The sequence below is a fragment of the Sprattus sprattus genome (assembly GCF_963457725.1).
Source record: "Sprattus sprattus genome assembly, chromosome: 6".
NCBI lineage: Eukaryota > Metazoa > Chordata > Actinopteri > Clupeiformes > Clupeidae > Sprattus > Sprattus sprattus.
The window spans coordinates 29,384,745-29,411,880 of record NC_137925.1 but is presented as its reverse complement, the minus strand read 5'-3'; the positions used below and the strand labels follow the sequence as shown (position 1 = coordinate 29,411,880).

Here is a 27,136-nt window from a genome sequence, read left to right as displayed (position 1 = left end):
TGTGAGAGCTAGTACCCAATTTGATCAAGATTAAGGGGTAAGATTAAGGGGTGTATGGCCCTCGTTTTTGAGATGATCGGAGAGCTACCTTGCTCCTCCAAGGGCTATCCCAGAGCACACCGCGAAACCAGCTCGGGAATTTTCAAAAAAACATGGCTGCTTGAAGTGAGGAATATTTTACATGAATAAAGCTATCTACACAACTTTTTATATGTTTAAAATGTCTCGGTTTGATCTGAAATGTGCTACTTGAACGATGCATAGTATTGTAGGTCTTAACTGAAGCTTTCAAACGGTAGTTTTAGGATACAATTAGCGCGTATACCACCACTCCATTGGCTTATATGGTAGCTTGCCAGCTATCATGCTACATACACTACATGTAAGTATTTTTGGCTTATAATTAATTTAAAAATGACGACAGTCTTGTTTCGTGCTCTACACCAGTGGTCCCCAACCACCGGGCCGCGGCCCGGTACCGGTCCGTGAGGCATTTGTTACCGGGCCGCACAGAAAGAATAAATAATTTATATAATTTCCGCTGTATTCATTATTAGCGTCTGATAGGTGTTTTATTTTGAAAAATGACCGGATTTTCTAGGACGTATCATTCGCCTGTGCCTCTTGTCACGTCAAGACGCTTGTCTCGTTCAAGTGATACATCACTCAAAAAGAATCCCGCAAACTAGCGAAAATGAGTAGCCTACAAAACTAAAATCTTTGGAGAGCTTATTTTGAAAAGGCCCAATAAGGAGCCTACGGCCTCCAAAACATAAAGCTTATTTTAACAGACAATACTAGAAGTCATACTAAAAATACGGGTTTATCGCAACAGGTGATTCTCATGCAACAAGTCTGCTCTGTAGCCTATAATATGTGGCGACAAAGCTAGCAAATAAGCCAATGAAGCCTTCAAAACTGCTTCGGCACAGGGAGACCAAGCACTGATTCAGCGTTATGGTGAGTTGTATTTTTCATGCACTTAACATTCGCAATACAATGGTGTTGGTCGCAAGTTAACGCCACTTCACGTTAATGTTAGCTTTTATAGACTCCATTCTATCAAACTCGCGCTTGCCTTCACATCAATATGAATGGATGACATGATTTACAAGTGGTGAAAAATTACACCTTGAAGCCGGTCCGTGAAAAAAATTGCCTTGTTAAACCGGTCCGTGGTGCAAAAAAGGTTGGGGACCCCTGCTCTACACAGTTGTATACATATATATTTGCAACCATGTTCTTCATTAGACTTTTTTTAAATCGCTAGTTTCATAGCTCATACAGTCACGCATGACGTACCCGAAACCGAGTGGCGTCTCATTTCATAAGGGAAAGATCTCAGCCCTTGGCCCTTACACTTGCAAGTGCTAGGGTTAAGACAAAGACAAGACAAAGCAAAAGGGGCAAGGGGAAGAATCGAGATTCGGCCTTAATGTCTAGCAGTTAAAAACATACAAGAGGAAGGTGAAAGGCTTGGGCAGGCCACAAGGGGAACAAGGGAAATGTGTTTGTGTATAGTGGGGAACTGCTAGTGCTCTAGGCATGGAGGGAGCACTGATGGCTTGACTCTTGTCACATAAGGACATCTACATCGTCAGGGTGGTCCTCATCCTCCGTCACATTGAGAGACAGCACTTCCTCATTAAGAAAGAGGCCACTGAGACGCTCCTTACGTGCCTGACGTTGTTCCTTAAGCTGCCGTTTTCGCAGGGCCTTTTGCTGAAGTTTCCTTTGTTTTGAGCGTTTCTGGCGGGAAAGAAAAAAAGAAAATTGTCACACAACTGGGGTTGAGTTCCCCGGTAATTGTCAGCACTTTTATCTAACCAATAAGTCGAGGCTATATGGGCAGGTTATCTACAGCTGAACTTGAAATGATTCATCCTCAACAAGACCCTGTAGTGATTTGCAGACAGGTCAATGAAAAAATATCCTAGATCACTTTGATAAAGCTTTTGCATTTAGCAATTTTAACCAGTAGCTCAAATGTCCATGCGCAAAATTATTAATTCCCCAAACTACAGTACTCTGTGGAGAAACCTTTCCAAAAGCTGTTTTTGGTAAGGACTCAACACATGATGACAGCCCTCTGTTGATGACACTCCTCATGTGGTCTGAGATGGCCAGGTACAATTACTGAACTAAGTTTGGATTGACATGGACAAATGCTGAGAACCAACATCTTGCTGGACATATTGACATTTTAATTGTACTTAATTACTTTTGACAATCCTCAAATGTGTACCATTATCCAAACATATTTCACTATCACTTCCTGTCAATTTGTGGGCTGTATGACATTTGTGACTTGATTTTGTTTTTACAATTTGTACCACAGAAATAGATACAAATTCACAAATATGATTATGATGTGTAGTGTGAAGTGATCGACAAAAACACAGAGTGCATTGCAAATGCACCACTGTAAACACACAGTTTATTTTCACATGTAAAGTGTGGCTCTATTTCAGTAGTTGAAACAAGTTTTTTGGGTCATGTGACATGTGTGACTTCCCTCCTATTTGTGGAATTTTGTCCTAATTAGTATTGAACAGCTGAGCAAATAAAAGGTGCAGTTACTAACTCCCATTCCCTCACGAGGTGACGAAACACCTTAGCATCTGCATGTGCAGACTGGATTCATCCAGGAAGTGACAGACAAAGTCGAGCACCTTTCAGCGGATAGCTTTGCATGCAATGTAATGAATAAAGTGTGCTTAAAGGAATTGCACTTGTGCACTTTTTGGTATTAAAAAGTAAAACACTTTTTAATGAATGCATTGAAGTACAATGTAAAGGTTATGCATATTAATGTGTTCTAATTATAAGATTATTTAAATACAACTTGAAGAAAGTACACAAGACAAGTACAGTAAGACAGTACACAACGTTTCCATACTTAAATATAATCAAAAAAGTAAGTAAATGACCTAGTAATAAATAGTAAAAAGTTGAGGACGAGTTTCTGGAAGAATGTTGCAGGCGGGCTTGTGCGCGCGATGTTAGCACAAACACAACTTTTTATTGTTTCAAATTGTTGTCAACACCTTATGACCAAATTGTGCCACAATTTTGCCCACATTTTTCAACTGTTATTATGACCGCCGCCAGCAGCGCAGAGCGGCGGTCACATAGGTTTAGTGAGTTTTTTTTCTGTTTTTTTCTGTTTGCCGATTTTCTGTCAACGATTCCCGGACACTGAAACACCGAGGTGCACGAAATTTGGTGGGCATGTAGCCCCACTAGATGAGCGTGGAACCATGGAGTTTCGTTTTGATCCGTTGCACCCCCGTCGGACTGGACCCGTTTTAGAGAGGGTGGGGCGATTCAGTTTTCTGTGAATAAGTCGAAAACCGTAGGGCTTAGGAGGACCACATTTTTTTTATGTTGGTCTTAAGAGACCACGTCAACCATTCCACTACCACTTATTTCATGTAGAGCGCCACCTAGTTACAAATGAAAAAGCAAAAATGGAGTGTTGTAAAACATTTTAATTGTAAGTTGACAAGGCCAGAACTGCACGAAATCGGAAGTGTGGGATCATTATGACACCTTCTGACTGCACGTTAAGTTTCGTGGAATTCCGTTCACGGGGGGGCATGCAATAAATTGATTTATATGATTATACACCAACTGGCCTGTAGGTGGTGCGACACAGTTTTCTTCGAATATCCCGAGAACCGTAGGGCCTTGGAGGGCCAAATTGTTCTTGTTCTTATCATGCTTGGACGCACCAAAAAGTCTCTCAACGCCATGGTGGCAGGTCCACAGGAAGTCGGCCATTTTGAGTGGAACATGCGCTTTGACAGCGTTTGCACACCTTGCATCTGATCGAACTTCTTCGACAAATTTAATGGTAACGCCTTGAAATGTGGTCAGGTTACTTTTCAGCCATGGGCGACTTAAAGTTATATTGGATTTTCTCATTAGTCGGAAGGTGTGGGCATGGCAGACCCTCAAACTTTGCCAACTTGCCAGTGCTTGCCACAAAACACAAAGTCTCTTATAACTCTTGCGAACATTGTTTGATCCAGAGAAAATGTCTTAGGGTGGACGCTGGCCCGAACCCGTACATATGCCTGTACATATGCCTGACTGATATCACGTATAGCGCCGCCTGTTGGTGGTTGGAAACTTTGTTTCCACACCTCTTTATGTGACCTGTTTTAACAAGCTACATTGCAAAAGGAAAATATACCAAAACAATCCACAAAAAAGTAGTACACAAAACATTACATTACCAAATCATCAAAATCTATCACAAATAATTCCTTTAATACATAAAATGAAACACAAACCAATTTACACACACAAAACACATAAAAACACACAAACACACTGACAACCATGACTCATTCTGTGTTAAAACCTACTGAACAGTTCGGCGGTCATATTTTGTAACGCTTTGCGTTACGTCTAATTTAAAGGTGTTCTCATCATACACCAGGCACTGGACAAATATCTAAACACCATTACAGTCTGAGTGTTGGAGGGGATTTACTGCCACCCTAAGCACTTCCATTTGTTGGTCAATCAGGGGGATGGCAATTTCTGGCAAAACAACTCCAAAGCAGGCTTGTGTGGATGTCCGCGCTTCTCCCAGTCAATGTCCTCCATGGAGGTGTCCTTCAACTTTGATAAAAAAAGGACAGTGGTCATACAATACGTTAAAAAGCTAAAAGTCATATTTACAGCAGAGTTGTTTAAAAGTATGCTTCATTTTGATGACTTCTCGTTTCATGCTTGCATTCTACAAGGATCCGTTCATGTTCGCATGAAAGGCTGTGCCCTATCCTGGTTTAGGTTTTACTGATTGTCATCAATTTGTTCATGTCCATAATAAGTCATCCAATCGCACCAGTGTGTGTATGGTGTTCCCCAAGGCTCAGTGCTGGGACCCTTGCTCTTCTCCTTGTACATGCTACCCTTTGGTGCTTTCATAAGGAAAAATGGCTTTACCTTCCATTGCTATGCTGATGACACACAACTTTACCTATCCATGAAACCTGGTGGAATTGTATAGTTACCAAAGACATATGCAAGATATTAAAGCTTGGATGACTACCAACTTCGGGATTCTTAACACAAAAATATTAATACTGATTAAATGGCCATATTGCCTACTGTTAATTGACTATCTAAAAGTATCTCCTTATCTGTTTCCCAAATTGATGGTTACCCATTAACATTGGCCATGCAAGTTTACAGCCGTTGGCATCTATGGCTGCTATCCATGCCTCACATACAATTGTCTCTGTATCTGAACTAAATGATACAACGTCAACTAGCTTGTTCACAACTTGCTAACAGGAAAGCAGCAAGCACAGCACAGCACAGCACAGCACAGCACAGCACAGCACAGCACAGCACAGCACAGCACAGCACACTCACCTGGGGATGACAATGATGAACCCAATCCTGAATCAAGACGATTGGGTTAAATAAAGATGCTTGTCTCTGCATTCACCTCATGGGCGAAGCCAGACTGCTGGCCTTCTTGTTGCCTGCTGTTGCACAGATGCAGATGCTCGGTAGTTCCCTCATCTCATGTGAGAGAATGTCAACACCTATGGTGGAGCAAGGAACTGCACCTCATATTTGTGGATATTTTTGTACAGATCAGCTGCGGTACGAATTTATACGATGATGGACAGATGATCAACCGTAACGTAATCAACTACGTCACCAACGCTTGAGTTGAATTAGTTTTCAACAAACATGGCTGCCGCTGGAGAGCTGAAATGTGGGGATTCAAGTCTGTTTTAGAAGATATTGACAGCGCATTCATTTTGAAAGAGTAACAGAAAAACGCGATCAAGGCATTTGTCGATCGAAAAGATGTTTTTGCTGTCCTTCCTACGGGATCCGGTAAAAGTTTAATGTATCAGATGGTCATACTACGTTGCTCTGATTAGTTCTAGGTATCCAATTGAGCGAAGAGGCATTTTTTGTTAAAACACGCCCCATAATCAACCCAAAAGTTCCTATTTAACACTATTTCTAGGCTAACAAAAAAACACAACACAATCGAACATTCGGTTCCCATAATCTTTAGTGTAGGGATGCACCGATACCGATACCAGTATCGGGTCGATACTTCGTTAACATACTCGTACTCGTTTTAAATTACCGATACCAAAAACCGATACCCAGTGTTGCGTCTTAACGCGTGTGTTTTCTTCTCCTCTACTGTCTATGCCTGCCAGGTGTGAGAGCGCCGAGTTGCATAGAGGCCGAGAGTGGTATTGCAGACAGATAAGTTGAGGTTGAACTTGCAGTTTAAATCAATTCAAGACAGCTTGGATACGATGTATGGAGGTGGCTTGCGTAAGCTTACGGTTTCGCTAGAGATTTTAAACTTAACACGTACGACCACCAGTAAAGGTAAGTGCTATCTTCGGCTATTTTATGTTTTGCAGTTAACTTAGAACTGCTGTTACATAGGCAAAGTATAGGGGCTAGCCTACTGTCTTTAGCGACGCTGCGCCTAAAACATATTATTGCCATTTGCTACGGTTGATTGACGGGGACGGGAATGTATTTGTTTTCTCCTCTTTTACCCGGACGCATTTAGGTCTCGAAAGGAGGACATGTGAGGGTAAAAGAGGACGTCTGCCTTGTCTTGTGTTTCAGGAATCTTGTTGACTTGCTAGTTTGTCATAAACACCCGCTAGCAAGTAGCCGCTAGCAAGACATCCCGTTAGTGATGTTAGCAAGGTTGTTTTAACACTCTTGGACATTGATGCTAGTATTACGTTTTTTTTTTTTTCGTTTTTCCGCCTGATGCTAATATTAAGTGCTCTTGCGTTAACTTATTTGCAATGTTATTGTGATAGCTATGTTGGCTAGGTTGCAAACAACTTCCCTAACACAGTCAAACATCAGGCATGTGTCAATTTGGCTGCAAGAACATAGCCCAGTTCATTGTCAACATTAAACTCTAGTAAGAAATCGCTATAACGTTGTGCTGCCTTAACGGCGATTTGGACTCATTTTAAGATAAATTATGACAGGAGTAAGGCACAGTGTAAGATCTGCACTGTTACAGGGTCGAGGGGCGGAAAGGAAAGTACTTCGTTTGACACAAGCAATTTGATTAAACATCTGAAGACGCACCATAGTGCTAAGCACACAAAGTTCACTCATGCCAGTGGCGCAAGAGACCAAAGCAACCAATCTTTACTGACGTCTTTCAAAAGAAAAAAACGTGCACGCACACAGACAGAGAGAGAGAGAGAGAGAAGGGGAGGAAGAGAGTTGTTGATCCTTTTGTAACTGAACTGTGCTCATGTTCTTATTCAGGATAGTTCTGTTCACTTTTTGTTAAGCAGACTGTGTTGTTAACTATGCAGCAAATTAAATTGCCATCTGTCTATATTGACATTTTGTCTGTGATGATATTGACTCTTTTTTTTTTGTTTAAACCAGAAAGCTCTGTTTATTTTTGGCTTGGGATAGCCTTCTGTTAATGTTGTACTATAGGCTTGACATAACCTGCAGAGGATAAAATAAAATCTTTCATGGAAACCAAATCTTGGAAGTATCAGTATCGGTACTCGGTATATCGGCAAGTACACAAATAAAAATACTCGTACTCGTATCGGTTTGTAAAAAAGTGGTATCGGTGCATCCCTACTTTAGTGGTAATGATTTCATGACCTTATTCAATAATAAAATCCTTAAAATAAGAGAACAAATTCATAGTTTCTTCTCCCTCTGTGACCCTACACCCCTTCCAAAATGCGCCATGGCAACACCCCCTCAACCGGGTGCTCTCCTTGAATTCTTCGCACCTACCGACCTCCCTGAACTAAACTCCTTGATCCTTTCATCTAAATCATCAACTAGACCCTATCCCCACAAAATTACTTAAACATGCACTTCCCTTATTAGGCGAGACACTACAGGTGAATGGGGTAAAAATCTTAAATAATAGGTATCACCATGAAACTTTCTCAGTTGATTACTCCTGTTTAGATGAGAAAAAAATGTTTTTTGTATTTTGATGTTTGAATATGCAAATTATGCATTATCTCATTAAATATGCTCGAATTTGCATAATGATCATGGGTTAAAGCCAGGTTAAAAATTACTTTTCCCTTTTGTTGTCATATTAGATGGGAAAAAAATTACAGAGGGATTTATGGATATCTACTTTTGTTTTCCTGTAAATCAGAAAAGACAGTCAATAGTCGATTTTCGCCATGTTTTTGGGGATATAATGTTATACAATTCAGGCTAGGAATAATATATTTACAAATCCCTCTGTAAATGTCTTCATAATATAGTTGGGTACAAGACTGGAAAGTTTGGTATATATAGGTTGAACTGAAGTGGAGATTTTTTCCTTGGAGTATGACAAAAAACTCATTTTGAGAAAATCGCATTTAAAGATTCCAGGAAGTATCAAGCCATATCACGTGATGCGTCTGAACGAATCACATTATCAGAAACCACTGCAAACCAATGAAATTGCGTCTTTAGTTTAAAAGCCCCGTTTTTGCTAACATCATTGGTTACTGCTGGAAAGGAAATGTCCTTATTTGGAGTACATAGCGTTGTGTGGGAGAAACTTAGCTTTTCAACGATACCAAACATGTTAGGCATCAGAAAGCCGATATACTGCACGTTACGTTAGAATGCTAACTTTCCAGGAAACCATAGGAGAATGCTGACGCCTCGAACAGACAAAATGTGAATAAATATACACATTAATGTATAATAAGGATATTTTCTTTATGATAGTATGAAAGATTACATGTTTAGGGAGTAAACTAGCTCAAAATCTTAAAATTGACCACTGCTGAAAAAAACGATGTTTTTGCCTGCCGTGTCTCGCCTTAATGTAATGAATAATTCTCTAATTTCAGGATACGTCCCACAATCATTCAAAATAGCAGTGATAAAACCGACTCTTAAAAAACCTAACCTTGATCCCGATAATCTTGCTAACTATAGACCCATATCTAACCTCCCTTTCTTGTCAAAAATACTTGAAAAACTAGTAGCTAAGCAACTTACTTCCTTTCTACAACAAAATAAAATTGAAGAAACCTTCCAATCAGTTTTAGGGCCCACCACAGCACTGAAACGGCCTTAGTCAAAGTCTTGAATGACCTACTAATCGCATCTGATCAAGGGTGCACCTCAATATTAGTTCTCCTAGACCTTAGTGCTGCTTTCGACACTATAGATCATCATATCCTGTTACAGAGACTTGAACATCACGTTGGCATCAAAGGCTGTGCCCTAACTTGGTTTAGATCTTACCTCTCTGATCGCCATCAATTTGTTCATGTCCATGAGAAGTCGTCAAATCACACCAGAGTAAGCTACGGTGTTCCACAAGGCTCTGTCCATGGACCACTGCTTTTTTCCCCTTTATATCCTACCCTTAGGTGCTGTCATAAGGAAACATGGCATTAACTTCCATTGCTATGCTGATGACACCCAACTCTACCTATCCATAAAACCTGATGAAATTGTACATTTACCCAAGATAGAAGCTTGCCTCCATGATGTAAAATCTTGGATGGCTAACAACTTCCTGCTCCTCAACTCTGATAAAACTGAGGTTATGCTTGTAGGCCCCGATCAACTGAGAACTTCACAATCTACCCTTCTACCCACACTCAATGGCTTCCCAACACCCAACACTAACATCAAAAACCTTGGTGTAACTTGACTCACACATAAAACAGATCTCAAAGACATAATTTTTTCATTTACGCAATATTGCCAAAATTAGAAAGGTCCTATCCCTCCAAGATGCAGAAAAACTAATCCACGCATTTATTACTTCCCGCCTCGATTATTGTAATGCTCTCCTGTCCGGATGCAGCATCAACACAATAAAGAGCCTCCAACTTATGTCGGTAGTCCCACAAAAGACTTCATTACCCACAATTCCCTTATCACCTAATTTGTTATCTGCATTTCATGAGACCGCAATTGGCTGAAAACAAGGTGGTAAAACCGTGACGCACCTTTTCCCTTATAAGCTGCGTTAAACATACATTCTATCTCTTTGCGCACTCTCTCTACTCTGGCGTTGGCCAGCTCACACCTCTCTATCTCTTGGCGTCGGCCAAGGAGCGTCTCCGTCCTTCCACCATCAACTGGTGAAGGCCTACTCTTTTGTTCTCAACAAAGACAATCTCTCGTTAGCCAAACACTGACCGCTAACTGAGACAAAGTAAGTTTAGCAAAGCAGCTAACATTAGACCTGCTAACTAGCTATCTCTGCAACCGGGACAAAGCACAACAGAACTCACGGAAACTGCAACATTCCGAGCGATCAACTCCTCCGAACTTAACTGCAGTGAAACAAAGACTTCGCAGCAAGGACAACTTCTCCATCTCCGGACAGCATCATCTCTTCTCTGCCTCCTCAGCGTCGGATACGCCAGCACAACACTTTTCCAAAGGACTGGTAAAATCATCGACTGGGCAGCTAGCTATCATTTAGTTATTCACAACCTGGCTAAGCATAGGACTGTTTACATATGCCATTGTTCATGTATTGTTTCTGTTACCGAACTGTTTACCGAACATAACTGTTATATACTTTCATTGTTAATTGGTAGTTGGCTTCGCCACACCATCTAAGGGAAATCGTTAGGATTGCTTATCAGACACACGAGTCTTGCATGCATCACTAACCATCTCTTTCTTTAACATGGCATCTTAAATCACATACGATTACAAATACATTGGCCTTCATATAGCCACACACGCGAAGCACAAAATCGAACTTCGCGCTGACACCACACATGTATGTTCACGAACGCGTACACACATGCACGCGGAACTACGTGGTCAGACAAAGGGACACACACACATACTTTCAGGCGCACTCCTAAAAGCGCAACACCGAGTTTAATAGCTCGCAAACACACACACTCCTTCTCTCCCTTACACATACATATACTCCTTCAATGCATTAGTTAGATACATTTAGCTAGATGTGTTATTCTCTTATCATTGTGTAAATAAATACTTTGATTTATATACGCTGGTTTATTTAATGTTACACAAGAATGGACGTTGTCAACCTCTTCTATTCAGAACTCCAATGACCTTCAACCATACTATTAATAAGGTAACTTTGTTTGTAGTTATTAATTTAATTATTAATCAGAGTTCCAAATTGATAGTATAATATATTTTATGAGACTGATATATTTAATGAGACTGATTTGTGGATTATCAACTTAATTGATCTGCCTTTGTGTTGAATGGTTGATCCCTGTCCAATCGGGTGAGATTACCAACATATTGTTGCTGTTGCAAGGACAGCACCAGTGTGTCTTGGTGGCCCTCGTGGAGACAATATCACAATTCATACACAATTGCACCCACATTCACCCGGCGCCTGCTCACTGGGTAAGATACCTACATAATCTGGTACTCTCATATGAGAATGGTACCCATTCCACCTACACTTACAGTGGGGAAAATAAGTATTTGAACCCCTTGCGATTTCACAAGTTTGGCCACTTGCAAAGAAATGTGTGATCTATAATTGTAATGGTAGGTGTATATTAACAGTGAGAAACAGAATATCAACAAAAAAATCCAGAAAAATGCATTTTATAACATTTATGACTTTATTTGCATTTGATCCAAAAAATAAGTATTTGAACCCCCAAAACTGACTGACAAAAATGACTTAGTACTTGGTGGAATAACCCTTATTGGCAAGCACAGACGTCAGACGTTTCTTGTAGTTGGTCACCAGGTTTACAAACATCTCAGGAGGGATTTTGGTCCACTCCTCTTTCCAGATCCTCTCCAAATCTTTAAGGTTGTGTTTTCAATGGGAGGGAATGAGGGAATGAGGTTCAAGCCCAATATTCCACGTTACATGGCCCCATCCATAGTCCCCTTGATGCGGTGGAGTCGTCCTGTACCCTTGGCAGAGAAACAGCCCCAAAGCATAATGTTTCCACCGCCATGCTTGATGGTGGGTATGATGTACTCTTGGGGTCATATTCAGCATTCCCCCCCCTGTCAAACACGGCAAGTCGAGTTGATGCCAAAGAGCTTGATTTTGGTATCATCTGACCACATTCTGTCCCCCAATCCTCCCTAGAATCATTCAAGTGTGCAATGGTAAACTTCAGATGGCCCTGTACATGCGCTTCCTTGAGCAGGGGGACCTTGCGAGTGCTGCAGTACTTCAAAAAATGACGGCGTGGTGTGTTGCCAATGGTTTTCTTGGTGACTCTGGTCCCAGCTGCCTTGAGATCATTCACAAGCTCCCCCTGTGTAGTTCTGGGGTTATTCTGCACCTTCCGAATGATCACTGATTCCGCACGAGGGGATATCTTGCATGGAGCCCCAGACCTAGAGCGGGTGACAGTTGTTTGGTGTTGCTTCCATTTATGAATAATCGCACCAATAGTTATCTGCTTCTCACCAAGCTGCTTGCCGGTGGTTTTTTAGCCCATTCCAGCCTTGTGCAGGTCTACAATCTTATCTCTGACGTCCTTGGACAGCTCTTTGGTCTTGCCCATGGTGGTGAGGTTGAAGGTGTGAAGTATGATTCTTTGGACAGGTTTCTTTTATACAGGTCATCAGTTGAGATCAGGTATACCTTGTTAGACCTAATGAGGACTAATCGGTGTGCTTTTTGGGCACATAACTGGCCATTGGGAGCCAGGATTATTGCTGTTTGCTTGGGGGTTCAAATACTTATTTTTTGCATCAAATGCAAATAAAGTCATAAATCTTATAAAATGCAGTTTTCTGGATTTTTTTGTTGATATTCTGTTTCTCACTGTTAAAATACACCTACCATTACAATTCTAGATCACACATTTCTTTGCAAGTGGCCAAACTTGCGAAGTCGGCAGGGGTTCAAATACTTATTTTCCCCACTGTATACAGAACGCTGCTGCTCGTACACTCACCAGAACTAAAAAATATGAACACATCACACCGGTACTCGCTTCTTTGCATTGGCTCCGCGACAAAAGTAGAATCGATTTCAAAGTACTCCTGCTCACATAAAAAAGCCCTAAACGACCTGGCTCCAAACTACCTTAAGGAATTAGTCGTCCCCTATTGCCCTCCAAGGCTGCTCCGTTCCCAGAGTGCAGGCCTCCTGGTAATTCCAAGAATATCAAAAACCACAATAGGAGGCAGAGCCTTTAGCTACCGAGCCCCTCTCCTCTGAAACAATCTCCCTGCCTCCATCAGAGATGCAGACACCGTGCCTATATTCAAATCAAGACTTAAGACCCTCCTCTTCAGTGCATCCTATAGCCAAAAGTAATCGCGTCAACAAACCCATCACCTGCTGTGCCAGCCACCCAGACATATCCGAACACAAATATTGTTCTAATAAAAATCAAAATTAAAATATGTGCTACAGACATTGAATAATCACAGCTCAATGGAGCAGTATCAGACTCACATTCTGACTAGAATTATGAGGATGACATCGTCTGGCTACAAATAAATAGGAGGGAAGTCACAAATGTCACATGACTCACAAACCGACAGGACGCGACCACATATGTGCAACCCCACTTCACTTGTAGAAATGAATCCACAAATGCAAAAAATATCTCTTTACATGTGAAATTGAAAAAGGTGTTTACAGAGTCAGTTACAGACTGATGTATTCTAATGTTTGGTTGAAGGAGCAGCTCATCAAACCTTGGAGTCACGGATGCGCTCAGCTGCAGTGGGCAGGTTTCCTTCACTGTGTGCCCGGCTGATGGAGTTGTTGGTGAAGTTAGAACCAGCGGAGGTCACACTGCTGCCAGTGCTCACCATGCTGGCATTGCTACTACTGGTATTACTCTGGCCACTGGTGGTGCTGCTCACACCACTGATGCTTCCAGTGTTGGTCAAACCCCGCTTCCAGCCCTCCCGTAGACTGCTGTGGCGCTGACGTGGTCCATGATCACAGATGTAGCTCCGCACCTGCAAAATACAGGCAACATTTGCTTCTTCTAATAAGACCAATAGTGCTTTCCGTGCCTTTACGCATCAGCACAAGTGAGACCAGTACAAGCAACACTGAGTTTTTTTATAATTCATTTTATAGGTCTCAGCAGACCATTCCCTTTTTCTCACTGCATCCATACAACAATATGAGTGGACTATGAACTTAACTGTGGATAGTTTTCATCTATTCCTATATAGTTTTTCAAAACGGTAGAGCTTCTGTTCAAAATGTGGCAGACATATGGAATGGAAATGGAAATGAAATGGAAAATGAGCCCTAGTGACTAGTGACTGTTTTACGGCAGAGATAGTGACACACACACACTCTGAATTTTTATCTCTGCATTTTACCCATCCAGGGTAGTGATACTGACAGCGATACACACAGTGAAGCACACTAACCCGGCTCAGTGAGCTGCTTTTGAGCGCCCGGGGAGCAGTGATTGGGGTTAGGTGCCTTGCTCAAGGGCACCTCAGCCGTGGATGTGGGCATGGGAGAGCAGTGCTCTACCACTTCCACCGCCCACATTTTTCCTACTGGTCGGGGATCGAACCAACCACCCTCCGGTTACCAGCCCGAAACCCTTACCAGTAGGCCACGGCTGCTGGAATTATACACCTTTAACTAGTGAAGGCAATGAAAACGAAATCATTTTAAATCAAGAGGAAAGGGGATTTGTTCCATGGATACTCTAATAGCTTTACAGCCTAATGTAGCTCCTGGCAAGATACACAAATATATCTACGGTAAGGGTGATGTGGGGGTCAAGCAGATGGCTGTGAAAACATTGTTCCTCACCATAACCATTAATTACACGAGTATTAGGCAGCCGAGCTCTGCCCACTCACTTAATCTCTTTTCTTCACCTCCTAGTCTAGGCCGTCTCCGCTGTGGGATGCTGCTGTAGTCTCTCCACCTGATCTACCTGCAGAAACCCTCTGCCTACACCTACCCATCCCCACCATTTATCTGCCAGTTTAAACAAATCAAAGCTCTATTGAGATACCTCACTTCCTGCTGTATCGGTTTTAACTGCAACTCACGGAAATAAGACTTTTGGAAGATTCTGTTTAAGTGCTTAAGTTAGATTGTTGTTGTTCTGCATTGCTCTGCTTAAGTTGGTTTGTGATCAGGTTTGTGATGGTTTGTGATTTTGTTAATCAAAATGGCTCATCAATGCAGTTCTCATTGGTTTGAGATTGCAGGATCCTTACCTGTTTCAGCTTTTCATCCGTTAGACGATTGAGCTCAATGATGAACTCACTGTCGGTGGGAGATATCTGTGCCATTGGGTCAATAATCTTTATAATATCCAGTTGCTCTCGAAGCCCCATCTCAGTGCTCACCTTCCGGCTCAGGTACTCAATATATTCCACCTAGAAAAACAGAAGACCAGAGAAAGCTTCTTACATCTACCCAATTGAGAGTACTTTTAGGCTTGTTTTTGCAAAGGAAATTATTTGTGATCTCAAAGAAGTGTTGCTGGGTGTAGTGTTTAGAAGTATTGTCAGAAAATGTTGGCACTGTGAACTTCAGCTTTTGAACACATATCTGTGATCCACAGAGTTATATACATAATTGCATGCTTTGTGTAGTTTAGGATAGTTCAACCTGTTCATCATTAGTCATAGCACTCCAGGGAAGGTCATCCAGGTTCCTATGAAGTTTGCTTCTTCTCTTAGAGACCAGACAAGGTGAGCTTGGTACGCTGGGGATGATGTCAGACAGCACGTCACTTCCACTGGCGATGTCACTTCCGGGCAACTAAAACATGAAATGCATAATGGGAGTTCACATTGTCATACTGCAGGAGCGACATCATTGTGCTCTGCATCCAGAAGTGCCAACCCTGTCATACAACATACAGGACAAACATCACTGTGCTCTTCTTCCAGGAGTGCCAACCCTACTGTGAATCTCATGAATGTTTTGTGATGAACTCAAATCTGACACCTCATGTTTGTATCATGCATCATCTTAATACAAACTAGTTTTTTCTTCAAGAAATGCAAAATGCAAAAAAAAAATGAAAATTGAAATTGTATTTCAAAAATGTAAAAGAAGACAAAATACTAAGACTTTTGGACCCCAAAAGGAACCCAATGTATATCCAGTTCAAATGTAATTTCAGTCTAGTAAGACATCAGCACCAGGGCAGTTCAAAATCAGCCTTTCAATAAAGAACAGGACACTTATAAAGCATACTAGCTAATTTGTAAAATACTATTTGGAATGCTGCATTGAAGTACATATATGAAGTGATGGGCTGACATCAAGCAAACAACTTTAAAGGCATGTAAAACATTGCAAATACCAACATCAGCACTGCTAAAAGCTTGCTACTATGCTAACTGTTGTCCTTTGGTGTTATGGTGGCACAGTATTGCACAGTGAGTGGCTGTGTTAGTAAGTCACACTACATAAGAAATACAGTGCCTTGCATAAGTATTCACCCCCTTGGATGTTTTTCCCTTTTATTGCTTTTATAAATCAGTCATGCTCAATATAAGTTGGCTTTTTGGAAAAAAAAAAAAAAAAAAATCACAAAAAAGCCCTTTTTAATGTCAAAGTGAAAACAGATTTCTACACCGTTATGTCAATTAAATAAAAATATGTAATGAAAATAAGTGATTGCATAAGTATTCCCCCCCTTTAAATAGACTGACCTAATTCAACAGAGGTCCAGCCAATTGGTGCTTTAAGTCTCACAATTAGTGAAATGGGGATCAGTGTGCAGTGAATGTGTCTCAAGTGATTGTAGTATAACGACACCTGTGTCTGGAAGGTCCATTCGCTGGTCAGTATTCAGTAATCAGTATTCCTGGCTATTGTTACACCATGAAGACGCAAGATCACTCTAAGCAACTCAGAGAAAAGGTTGTTGAAAAGGCACTAAACATCCCCTGGAATTCTGTTAAATCCATCATCAAGAAATAGATGGATTATGGCACATGTGTAAATCTGCCTACATCAGGCCGTCCTAACAAACTGAGTGACCCTGCAAGAAGGAGACTAGTAAGAGAGGCCACCAATAGACCTATGACTACTCTGAAGGAATTTCAAGCTTCAGCAGTTGAGATTGGAGAAACTCTGCATACAACAACTGTTGCCTGAGTTCTTCACCAATCAAAGCTTTATGGAAGAGAGCCACTGTTGAAAAAAAGTATCAACTACTGTCGAGTCAAACTGTGTTTTAAATTTCACTTTGAGGTTTTAAGAAAATACACTGGGAAAAACTGATAAAAAATTGGTAGTGACTTTCACTTTAAATCGGGAGCGGGCAGACAAAGCAGCTGAAACCCATTAAAACTCAAAGTTCCATTCCACCCCAACGAGACAACGTCATACACGCGACGCAGCCACAAGAATAACAGGTGTCTAATTGAGCTCCAAGGAGGTACGAGAGAGTTTACGAAGTCTGGAGAGGCAGCCGGTAAGAAATTAACTTTAAATCTTTCTTCCATCGAAGTCTGCCGCTGCTCCTGCATCGTTGTTTGCGCTATAAATAGAGTGGAACTGCAGCGACTGTTCTTATTCTTATGACAGGACACCATACCACACTTCCATAACATAACAAGATATAACATATAAACATATAAGTACTCCAAAATGATATAACATAACATAACTTAACAATAAGTACTGAACATTAGATCAACATATGAAAAGACAGTAGTAGACCTACTAGATAAACAATAAATATACAATATAGATACTAAACATAAATACAAATACTAACATAAATACACATACTAAACAGATACTAAACAGATAAACATACCTACATAATACTTTTTGCAATACTGAACATATTATACACATAATAACCTGAACACAGAGACAAAGACACTTCAAGTGTGTGGGTGGTGCAATATTGCAAATGTAGTGCAAACAGCAGTGAAAGTGAGTGAGTGTAAAGTGATGAGAGTGCATTATTGTTCATTTAGGAGTCTGATGGCCTTAGGGTAGAAACTGTTCTCCAGTCTGCGGGTGCGAGACCGGATACTTCGGAACCTTCTCCCAGAAGGCAACAGGGTGAACAGTCTGAAGGATGGGTGGTGACAGTCTTTTAGGATCCTGCCAGCTCTTCGGAGGCATCTTGTGAGGTAGATGTCCTGAAGGGAAGGGAGTTTCCTGCCGATGATGAACTCAGCGGATCTGACCACACTGCGTAGGGCCTTACGGTCCATGGCTGTGCAGCTCCCAAACCACACTGAGATGCTACCAGTCAAGATGCTTTCTATAGTGCATCTATAGAAGTTGGTGAGGATGTCTGGATTCATGCCAAACTTCCTGAGTCTCCTCAGGAAGAAGAGGCGTTTCCGGGCAGCTTTGACCACCTTATCAGTGTGGGCAGACCAGGTGAGATCATTGCTGATGTTTACCCCGAGGAACTTGAAGCAGCTGACCTTTTCCACTTCAGATCCATTTATGTGAAGGGGTGTATGCTCCACCCCCTGCCGTCTCCTAAAGTCCACAATCATCTCCTTAGTTTTACTGATGATGAGAGAGAGGTTATTTTCCTGACACCAAGTTGTTAGGGTGTCAACCTCCTCTCTGTAGGCTGACTCATCATTGTTAGTGATGAGGCCTACGATGGTTGTGTCATCAGCAAACTTCCCGATGAGGTTGGAGCTGTGCATTGCCGCACAGTCGTGGGTGAACAAGGAGAACAGGAGAGGGCTAAGCACACAGCCCTGGGGGGCGCCAGTGTTTGTGATCATTGTGGCTGACGTGCGGTCACCGAGTCTCACCACCTGTGGCCTCCCCGTCAGGAAGCTGTAGATCCATTTGCAGAAGGAGGTGTTTAGTCCCAGGTCCACAAGCTTAGAGACGAGTCTGGAGGGGATGATGGTGTTGAATGCCGAACTGTAGTCAATGAACAGCATCCTCACATACGAGTTCCCCTTTTCCAGGTGGGAGAGGGCGGTGTGCACTGTCAGGGCGATGGCGTCGTCTGTAGACCTGTTGGATCGATATGCGAACTGCATAGGGTCCAGGGTGGGTGGCAGTGAGGAGCAGATGAATGATTTGACCAGCCGCTCGAAGCACTTCATGATGACAGAGGTCAGTGCTATCGGGCGATAGTCATTCATGCTGCTGGCCTTGGTGTTCTTAGGCACAGGGATGATGGTTGTCCTCTTGAAGCAGGTGGGGAGTACAGACAGGCTGAGGGAGAGGTTGAAGATGTCGCTGAAGACCCCTGCTAGCTGATCAGCACAGCCCCTGAGGGCCCTACCTGATATGCTATCGGGACCTGGGGCCTTGCGAGGGTTGACCTTTTTGAGGCACTGCCTCACCTCCGCTACAGACAGAGTAGGCATGCCGCTGTCTAGGTCATCAGGTAGCTTCACTGCAGGGGGGTCACTGGCCTTTTCAAAGCGAGCATAGAAGGTATTCAGCTCGTCTGGATGTAATGCAGAGGACTGAGTGTCACTGCAAACCCCTCCCTTTGTAGTCTGTGATGGCTTTTAATCCACTCCACATGCGCCTGGGATCAGAGCCATGGTAACTGGACTCCACCCTGGTCCTATAAGTCCTTTTTGCAGATTTTATGGCCCTAAAGAGTTCATATCTGGCCTTCCTGTACTGATCAGGATCCCCTGAGTTAAAGGCGACAGACCTGGCTCTCAGGCTGGCCTGGACCGCTGTATCAACCCAGGGCTTCTGATTAGGGAAAGACCGGACAGCCCTCTTGGGAACCACCTCCTCAATGCAGTGATGAATGTAGCTGGTAACACTGTCTGTATACTCATTGATGTCTCCATCTGCAGCCTCACGAAACATCAGCCAGTCAGTGGTGTCAAAGCAGTCCTGGAGAGCCTCCACACTCTCATCACACCATTGATGGACTGTCCTGATAACTGGTCTGACCTGTTTCAGCTTTTGTTTGTATGCGGGGAGGAGAAGAAGTTGTGATTTTTAAAACTACAAGCACTTGTAAAATAAAACTGCTGCGGTTGGCTTGTTCTTTTTGCACTTTGATTTGTGTACACTTAAATGGGTAAAAAAACTGAACTTTTAAACATTCCAAAGTATATTTTTTTAACATAATTTATATTTGAGCTAATAAGTGAACCTATTGAGTTCAGCATTTGCACATGATGGTGTTTGTGTACTGGTGTGTGTACTGATGTGTGTTCTATGTCTATGTTTGTCTTTAAAGGTTTTTTACCCAATGGCTAATGATTAATGGCTGATGACAACAAATGGCAGATGATCAAATGCTGCTAAATTGAAAAGAAAAAGAAAAGAAAGAGTGGAAACGTAGCTACTGCCTGGGACTCAGTCAATCAGTATTGAGTGGAATCCAGTTACTCACACCTCCATGTAAATGATTCAGTCCTTTTTGGGGAAAAGTACAAAAAAAAAAACCTCAAGACAACTTGACAACTACAGTTTGCCAAACGGCATGTCTTCATGGTCAAGTGGAAGAAGGTTCTGTGGTTTGTTGAGACCAAAGTGGAGCATTTTTTTCAACAGTGGCTCTCTTCCATGAAGCTTTGATTGGTGAAGAACCCAGGCAACAGTTGTTGTATGAAGTCTCTCTCCCATACCAGCTGCTGAAGCTTGAAACTTCTTCAGAATAGTCATAGGTTTCTTGGTGGCCTCTCTTACTAGTCTCCTTCTTGCATGGTCACTCAGTTTGTAAGGACGGCCTGATCTAGGCAGATTTACACATGTGCCATATTCCTTCCATTTCTTGATGATGAATTGAACAGAATTTCAGGGGATGCTAAGTGCCTTGGACATTTTTTTGTATCCTTCCCCTGACCTATACTTGTCAATAACTTTTCTCTGAGTTGCTTAGAGTGATCTTTGGTCTTCATGTTGTAACAGTAGCCAGGAATACTGAGACAGGTGTCTGTAAGAGCCAGTTAATGGGGAATTCATGTAGAATAATAATTTATATTAAAAATGTTTAAAAATGCTTAATTTAATTTAGTATAAAAAGATGGATAAAAGCATACTTTTATTGTGAAATGTAAATTTGGCTTCCACTACGTAATGCGTAATATTAACATTGCCGTATGCACTTTCAAGGTCAGATTGCAGCTGGATACGGTGGAAGCAACACAGTTTTTTGACCTATCTGTACCGAGCCCTTTAATTTCTCATGTAAATGTATTTTTTCAGTTCTTTAAGTAAACATCATGAAAGGAAACTTGGTTTCAGTCGAGTGATTCAAATACTGGTTGTTGGACAAGCTGCAAAGGTGGTACAACGAACTTTTGGGACACAGATGTGCCATTACAGTACCGTTATACTACAGTTGAGTCACATTCACTACATACTGATCCTCATTTCACTAATTGTGAGACTTCTAGCACCAATTGGCTGGACCTCTGTTGAATTAGGTCAGTCTATTTAAAGGGGGTGAATACTTATGCAATCACTTAATTTCATTACATATTTTTATTTAATTTACATAACTGTGTAGAAATCTGTTTTCACTTTGACATTAAGGAGGGCTATTTTGTATTTTTTTTTTTGTCCAAAAAGCCAACTTATATTGACCATGACTGATTTATAAAAGGGTAAAACATCCAAGAGGGTGAATACTTATGCAAGGCACTGTAAACTGAATTTTCTCATTACAAACTAAATTGGCGCTTTAAATATTAAGGTTGCTGACCATCTCCATACCTGCCATTCAAACTCACTATCCGACCAGTCCCAGTATGTACTGATGGAAGATGACACGTCGCTGCAGACGCTGCCTTCTGGGAACAGATCATAGGAGGTAAACTCTTGGTCATCTAGCAGAGAGAAGCTGTCATCCTGGTCCCCCACTGACACGGAGGAGAACAACTCCTCGCTGCATTCTGAACTTGCCACACTTGTGCCGCAAGACGTCAGGTTCCATCTGTTAAAAAAAAATCAACACTTTCAGCAAATAACTTACCAGAGGAATAAATGGAACTAATTGGACAACACACAATATATTCACTCATGGCAATGGTAGCCGCCTAACTGTTGGAAGTTAATCTCATGCAGGCATCGCATTTTCACAGTTTTTTTTACGAAGACATTTGTGCTGATTGACTGCATTAACCCTTCATTACCTATTGGTGTTAAAACGACGCAGTGGATTTGTGCGATGGCAAGACGACAACTGGCATTCAAACTCGCTTATGTCCAGTACGCCATCGTCACTTAAGTTGACCCTCTGGGACAGAAACGGGTAGGGTTCCTCAGGCGTTAGAAACTTCTCGTAAAGGGCTTCAGACATCAGGAACAGCTCAGTTAGCACTGGAATGAAAAAGCAAAAAAAAAAACGAAATAAATCACTTTAGCAAAAATGAATGATAATTGTTAACTTAGTTTTATTACACAAAAAAACATGTACACAAATGTCAATGTATTGCTACTAAAAATCAAAGCTTATTTCTTTACTTCTGTGCAATATGTCATGTTAAAATACCTAATAATAAACATTACAGTAGGCATACTTTTTCATATATGCATACATTTTAATATAAAAAAAAGATATACTTATAGGCATCAACACATGTTGTACTGTGGAGGCTTCACAATCAATACATACTGTATATAGCCCAGATAGAAAACTAGACATCATGAGTAACTGCACCAGGGGTGGGCAATTCATTTCCCCAAGGGGCCACATGAGAGAGTGGGACTGTTGTGGAGGGCCAGACCAATAGGCTGAACTCAATTCAGTATGAAAAAATGAGCATGTTTTTGCAGTATTAAAGGTTTGCCCAGACGAGCAATACACATGGCACACACTGTGACACACACACACACACACACACACACACACACACACGAGAGCAAGCTTCCAATGCAATAGTATAAGTATACAAATGATTTGTAATATACATTTGTATCATTTAATGTTTGATTCCTAATTTACCATTGACCTCCGAGGGCTGGTCAGGGCCAGCCAAGGGGCCACAAATGGCCCTGGGGCCGCACTTTGCCCAGGTCTGAACTACACCATCAATACATACATAGCCCAGATAGAAAACTACACATCATGAGTTACTACACATCATGTTCGCAATCATTCAAATGCAAGTCCAACTTAAGTGGCTATGAATGAGCTTAAGCTTGGTGATGAATGTTTCATACTTATTCTGGTGCTGTCTGAGAGAGCCTGCAGAAGGGAGAAAGCGCACCATGCTCATGCATTGCATTGGCAAACCTTTGCTACAGGGACTTAATATGACAATGCACTAAAGGCACTGAATGTTTTGTCCCTGAAGTAAACATTGTGGCCTAAAGGAACAAGCTTCGCCAACATAGACAGACAACAGGTAAAATCATTGTACGTAGCTGTTTAACATTAGCTAGCCTCTAAATAACGATAACGATACTGAGAGAGAGAGACACACAAGGAAAATATAAATACATTAACAATTTGGCCATCATCCACATCGAGTTTTCACATTAAAAGTAATTGATTGGTTAGCTAATTAATTCCGGATGTACAAAATTAGTTTGGAAGCGTTGGTAATAAATGTATTTATTGCTCTGTGATTTTTTTTTAGGGATGACCATTGTTCCTGCATTTAAAGTGCACATACTAACAATAATGGCTTGAAATCTGCTACATGCTTTGTTGAAACTTTAAAGAGCATCTTCTCAATGTTCATGAGGTTTGGCTCTGACATGCAAGGTTAAAATGCACAAAGAATGTACAAAGAATGTACAAGTAGATTATAAATGAAGTAGCCTACTTCAATGATATTTAAACGGTCTTAAACTATATTTTTCTGCTGTCAATTAATTTAGTTCCATTTTAGAGTATTGTAGTCAGCGTAATGTAAAAGCTAGTAAATTGGCTTTTGTTTGAGGAAACCTGAAGAAAAGCCACTCAGGTTCCTGATGTTTCCAGCGGTTTAGGTGGGCTCAGAGAATAGTAGTCATGTCTGATCTGAACAGGTGGACTTGTTGTGCATTTTTGCCCATGGTGAACCTCTTGTCTCATTCAGCGATCTGCAAATTTGGAGACTAAAGGAGTGACTCCTCTACAATGAAAGATCATTTGCCTCTACAAACAATTTACATTCACCAAATGTTGATGTAAATAATGAAATGACAGGGGTAGATACAAATCCTCGTAGCAAAATCCGAAAGAATACAGCTCTTTTATGAAGTGGAACGACTGCTACCAAACTAGCTCCTCCGCTCACTTAGCTACCCAACTGTTCTACTAGGTCAGTCACTTGCAGTCAATGCAACAACCATTTTAAAGTTAACATTGTTTTAGTTTCCAGAAGCATTATGATTTTGTGTGAAGACTATGGAATCAGTGCAGTACTTACACAGCTCCATGGGGACAGTGAGAGAGACATTGCAATCCATACTCTTACATAGTGCAAAAGAAAATACTGATTGAAAAAGAAGCCCTTTCGCATATGAGCGACTGGTCGTTGGCGTACTTATCTATGGAACCACTTCATTTTGCGTACTGACCACAGTCTTATGTTAACTTTACTCAACACTTAGGCCAAGTTTACACGGAGCCGAGTTTCTCTGCGTCTGAAATGAAACTAATACAGATAGCCCTATCGTTAAGACGAACACTCTCTATCCGCACAAGGTATCCTAAGATTCGAATTGGGGGTAGAAAATGAGTAGATTTGAATCTGTACGGGGGCTAGTGTTCGTGTGCACGGGTTTACACAACCTGATGATGTCATTGTCCCACGTGATCGCATCACGACCTCAGGCTGAACCCCTTTAACAGCAACAACAATTTAAATGTATGACATGGCTCCTTTTTCGTGACTTACCTTTTTCTACTGTGCTAAGTTGTTTCTATTGGGATAGTGTGCTGCTCTACCTACATGTGGATAGTTTTTTGCGGTCTTACTTAGCCACGTAATTTTTTAGACCAGCCAGAACACCTGACACAACCGGCAATATTTAATAACTGAATGGGTTGCCATGGCGCAGCGAGTGAGGGAGCTGAGTGCAGCAGCTCTCCAGCTTTTTTCCAAGATTTTCTTCCTTTTACCTTGCTGCTATTACACGTGAATTTTGCTAACGGCATTAATACAAGTGTATCTCCCATCTACCTAAATCGATGTGGTTAAGAAAGGGATACTATTGACAAGCCACACTTTGATCTGTTTAATCTATTTGCATTAGACCATTGTACAAATCCGTGTTACAGTGTTAACATTTAAATTCAATACTGGACGGATTTCAATCATTAATTGCCCCTTTGTGAAATAGTCGGACCCAAAAAAGGCCCAGGTTGAAAAAACCCAAAGTTTTGTTATTTTCCCATTGCGGGGAAATTGCTTAGAAATGGAACTCTTATATGGGCAAAATATGCTCTCCTTTTGTGGTTCAACTTCATACGGAACAGACAGTAGAAAATGTGGATGCAGCCACTCAATTGGGCTTGAATGGAGAGCACTGCATTGTGATTGGAGGCTATTTTCTCTTAGGCCTCTCACTGACTGCACAAGGCTGTGGTTGGTGCCCCAAAGCACCGGAAGAAGAGTGTTAGTCTGGTAGCTGCACCCCAAAAACTATTAATCTTGGCTAGAGGTTTTTTTTTTAGATTCAGACTTAGTCCTTAGACATAAACTGGAGGGGCTGTATGTGAGAAGTCACAAACGTCAGAGAGTGTAACGTCCTACAGTAATGGTCCGCAACCCTTCCCATAGCGTCCTGAATGTTCCCTAGAAGTGCCCAAATAACATCCCCAGAACCTTTAAAGAGGTCTGCATTATGATGAGTGGGAATTTCCTAGGGAGGTTACAAGGTAAAAAGTGGGGAAGTTCTCTGAACATTCTGGGATTGTTAAACTGGGTCAGTACTAGAATATCAATACCATACTGAAAAAGTGGCTTAATGAGTAACATTACATTTCATAACATACCTTTAAGTCAGCATTAATCACCATGGTATTCATGGCAGCAGGGTATTGTTAAGTTGTATCTGCTTTACCCTTAACCTAAGTAAATGTGAGGTTAAAGCAGATACAAGTCTTAAAGGTGCTACGATTTGTACACACTTCAGGCAGCCCGTTTTTCCACCGTTTTCCATTCGTGACTGTTTTGTGATTGCACTGAATTCCGTCCTGACCAATGCGGGGAAGCCGAAGACGTACGAACCAGAGGCCCACGTTAATATTGGCGTATTTGACTGGTCACCGCTGAGCTGCACCGGGCTGAGCTGCAATTTTTTTTATGGCTACACCACTTTATGCACAGAGAAAAACTAGCATGCAGCTAAGAGCACCACTGTCACGTGATCAGTCAAAGTTTAAGGAGCTAGTCCATGATCATGATTATGCTGTCGTGCACCACCAAGGCCTTATTTTCTGGTCGGGTTAAGTAGAGCACTTTTGGTTCACTGCGCTGGTAGGCGTGGCTTTAAGGTGCAGCACCACGGAGGTGCACATTCTATTCTGTGGTATAATCGAATAGCCCTCATGCTTTAAAATACCGTGACGTCAATACAACATGGCGGCGATTGGGGTTACAAAACAAGAACAAAAAGTTATCTCGTTTTCTGCGATTATTAAGCAAGCTTCTGAGTTTAAAATGTAAAACCAAGAGGACAGCGTTTCACCTACTAACCAGCCAACAAGTGCTTATGGACAGCATACATTACATATTCCCTATCTCAATCGCGTAAATTCCCATTTCAGGAGGGAAATAGGAAATTTCCTGATGGGGGTAAAAACACAGCGTAATACAAACCATGATTCGTAGCCCAATTAACAGTAGATTTATGTAGATGACCAACTATATAAATCAATCGATGACAAACCTTCGTTTAATTGTAGTCTGCTGGCGATGTATGTAACTAGACAGCACAGCTGCTAACTCCTTCTGGTACTGCTTTCCCTTCTTGTTCGATGGGTTTGACTAGTTGCACACCAACTGAAGGAGTACATACTGCCACCTACTGTGTTGGAGTCTACGGAGGATTGCTTGACTCTGTTGTTTCCAGGTTCAATGTTATTTCCACTCAAAATGTCCTGGGGCCGGTATTTCAAAATGATCCGACAGGATTAATCCTCCTGGATTGGATTAAATCCTGATCAGATCCTAAAAACGGGTATTTCAAAGCAAATCTGATCCTGAAGATTCAGATTCAGATTTGGGAATCCAATCCTGCCTTTGATCTGGATTAAACACTGCTGTTGAGTATTTCAAAATTTAAGTGGGAAATCTGGATCAGTTT

General features: G+C 41.6%; 1 protein-coding gene across 1 annotated transcript; it reads right to left on the bottom strand.

Annotated features, from left to right (window-relative positions):
* Positions 1–26,786, bottom strand: fam199x (family with sequence similarity 199, X-linked). Its single transcript, XM_080841206.1, has 7 exons — positions 26,720–26,786; positions 22,027–22,213; positions 21,608–21,827; positions 15,572–15,724; positions 15,175–15,336; positions 13,666–13,935; positions 1–1,749 (listed from the first exon to the last, which is right to left on the bottom strand). The coding sequence occupies exons 2-7, from the start codon at positions 22,191–22,193 to the stop codon at positions 1,576–1,578; spliced, it is 1,146 nt and encodes a 381-aa protein (XP_080697332.1). The 5' UTR covers positions 22,194–22,213; positions 26,720–26,786; the 3' UTR covers positions 1–1,575.
* Between the last annotated feature and the right edge of the window lie 350 nt (positions 26,787–27,136).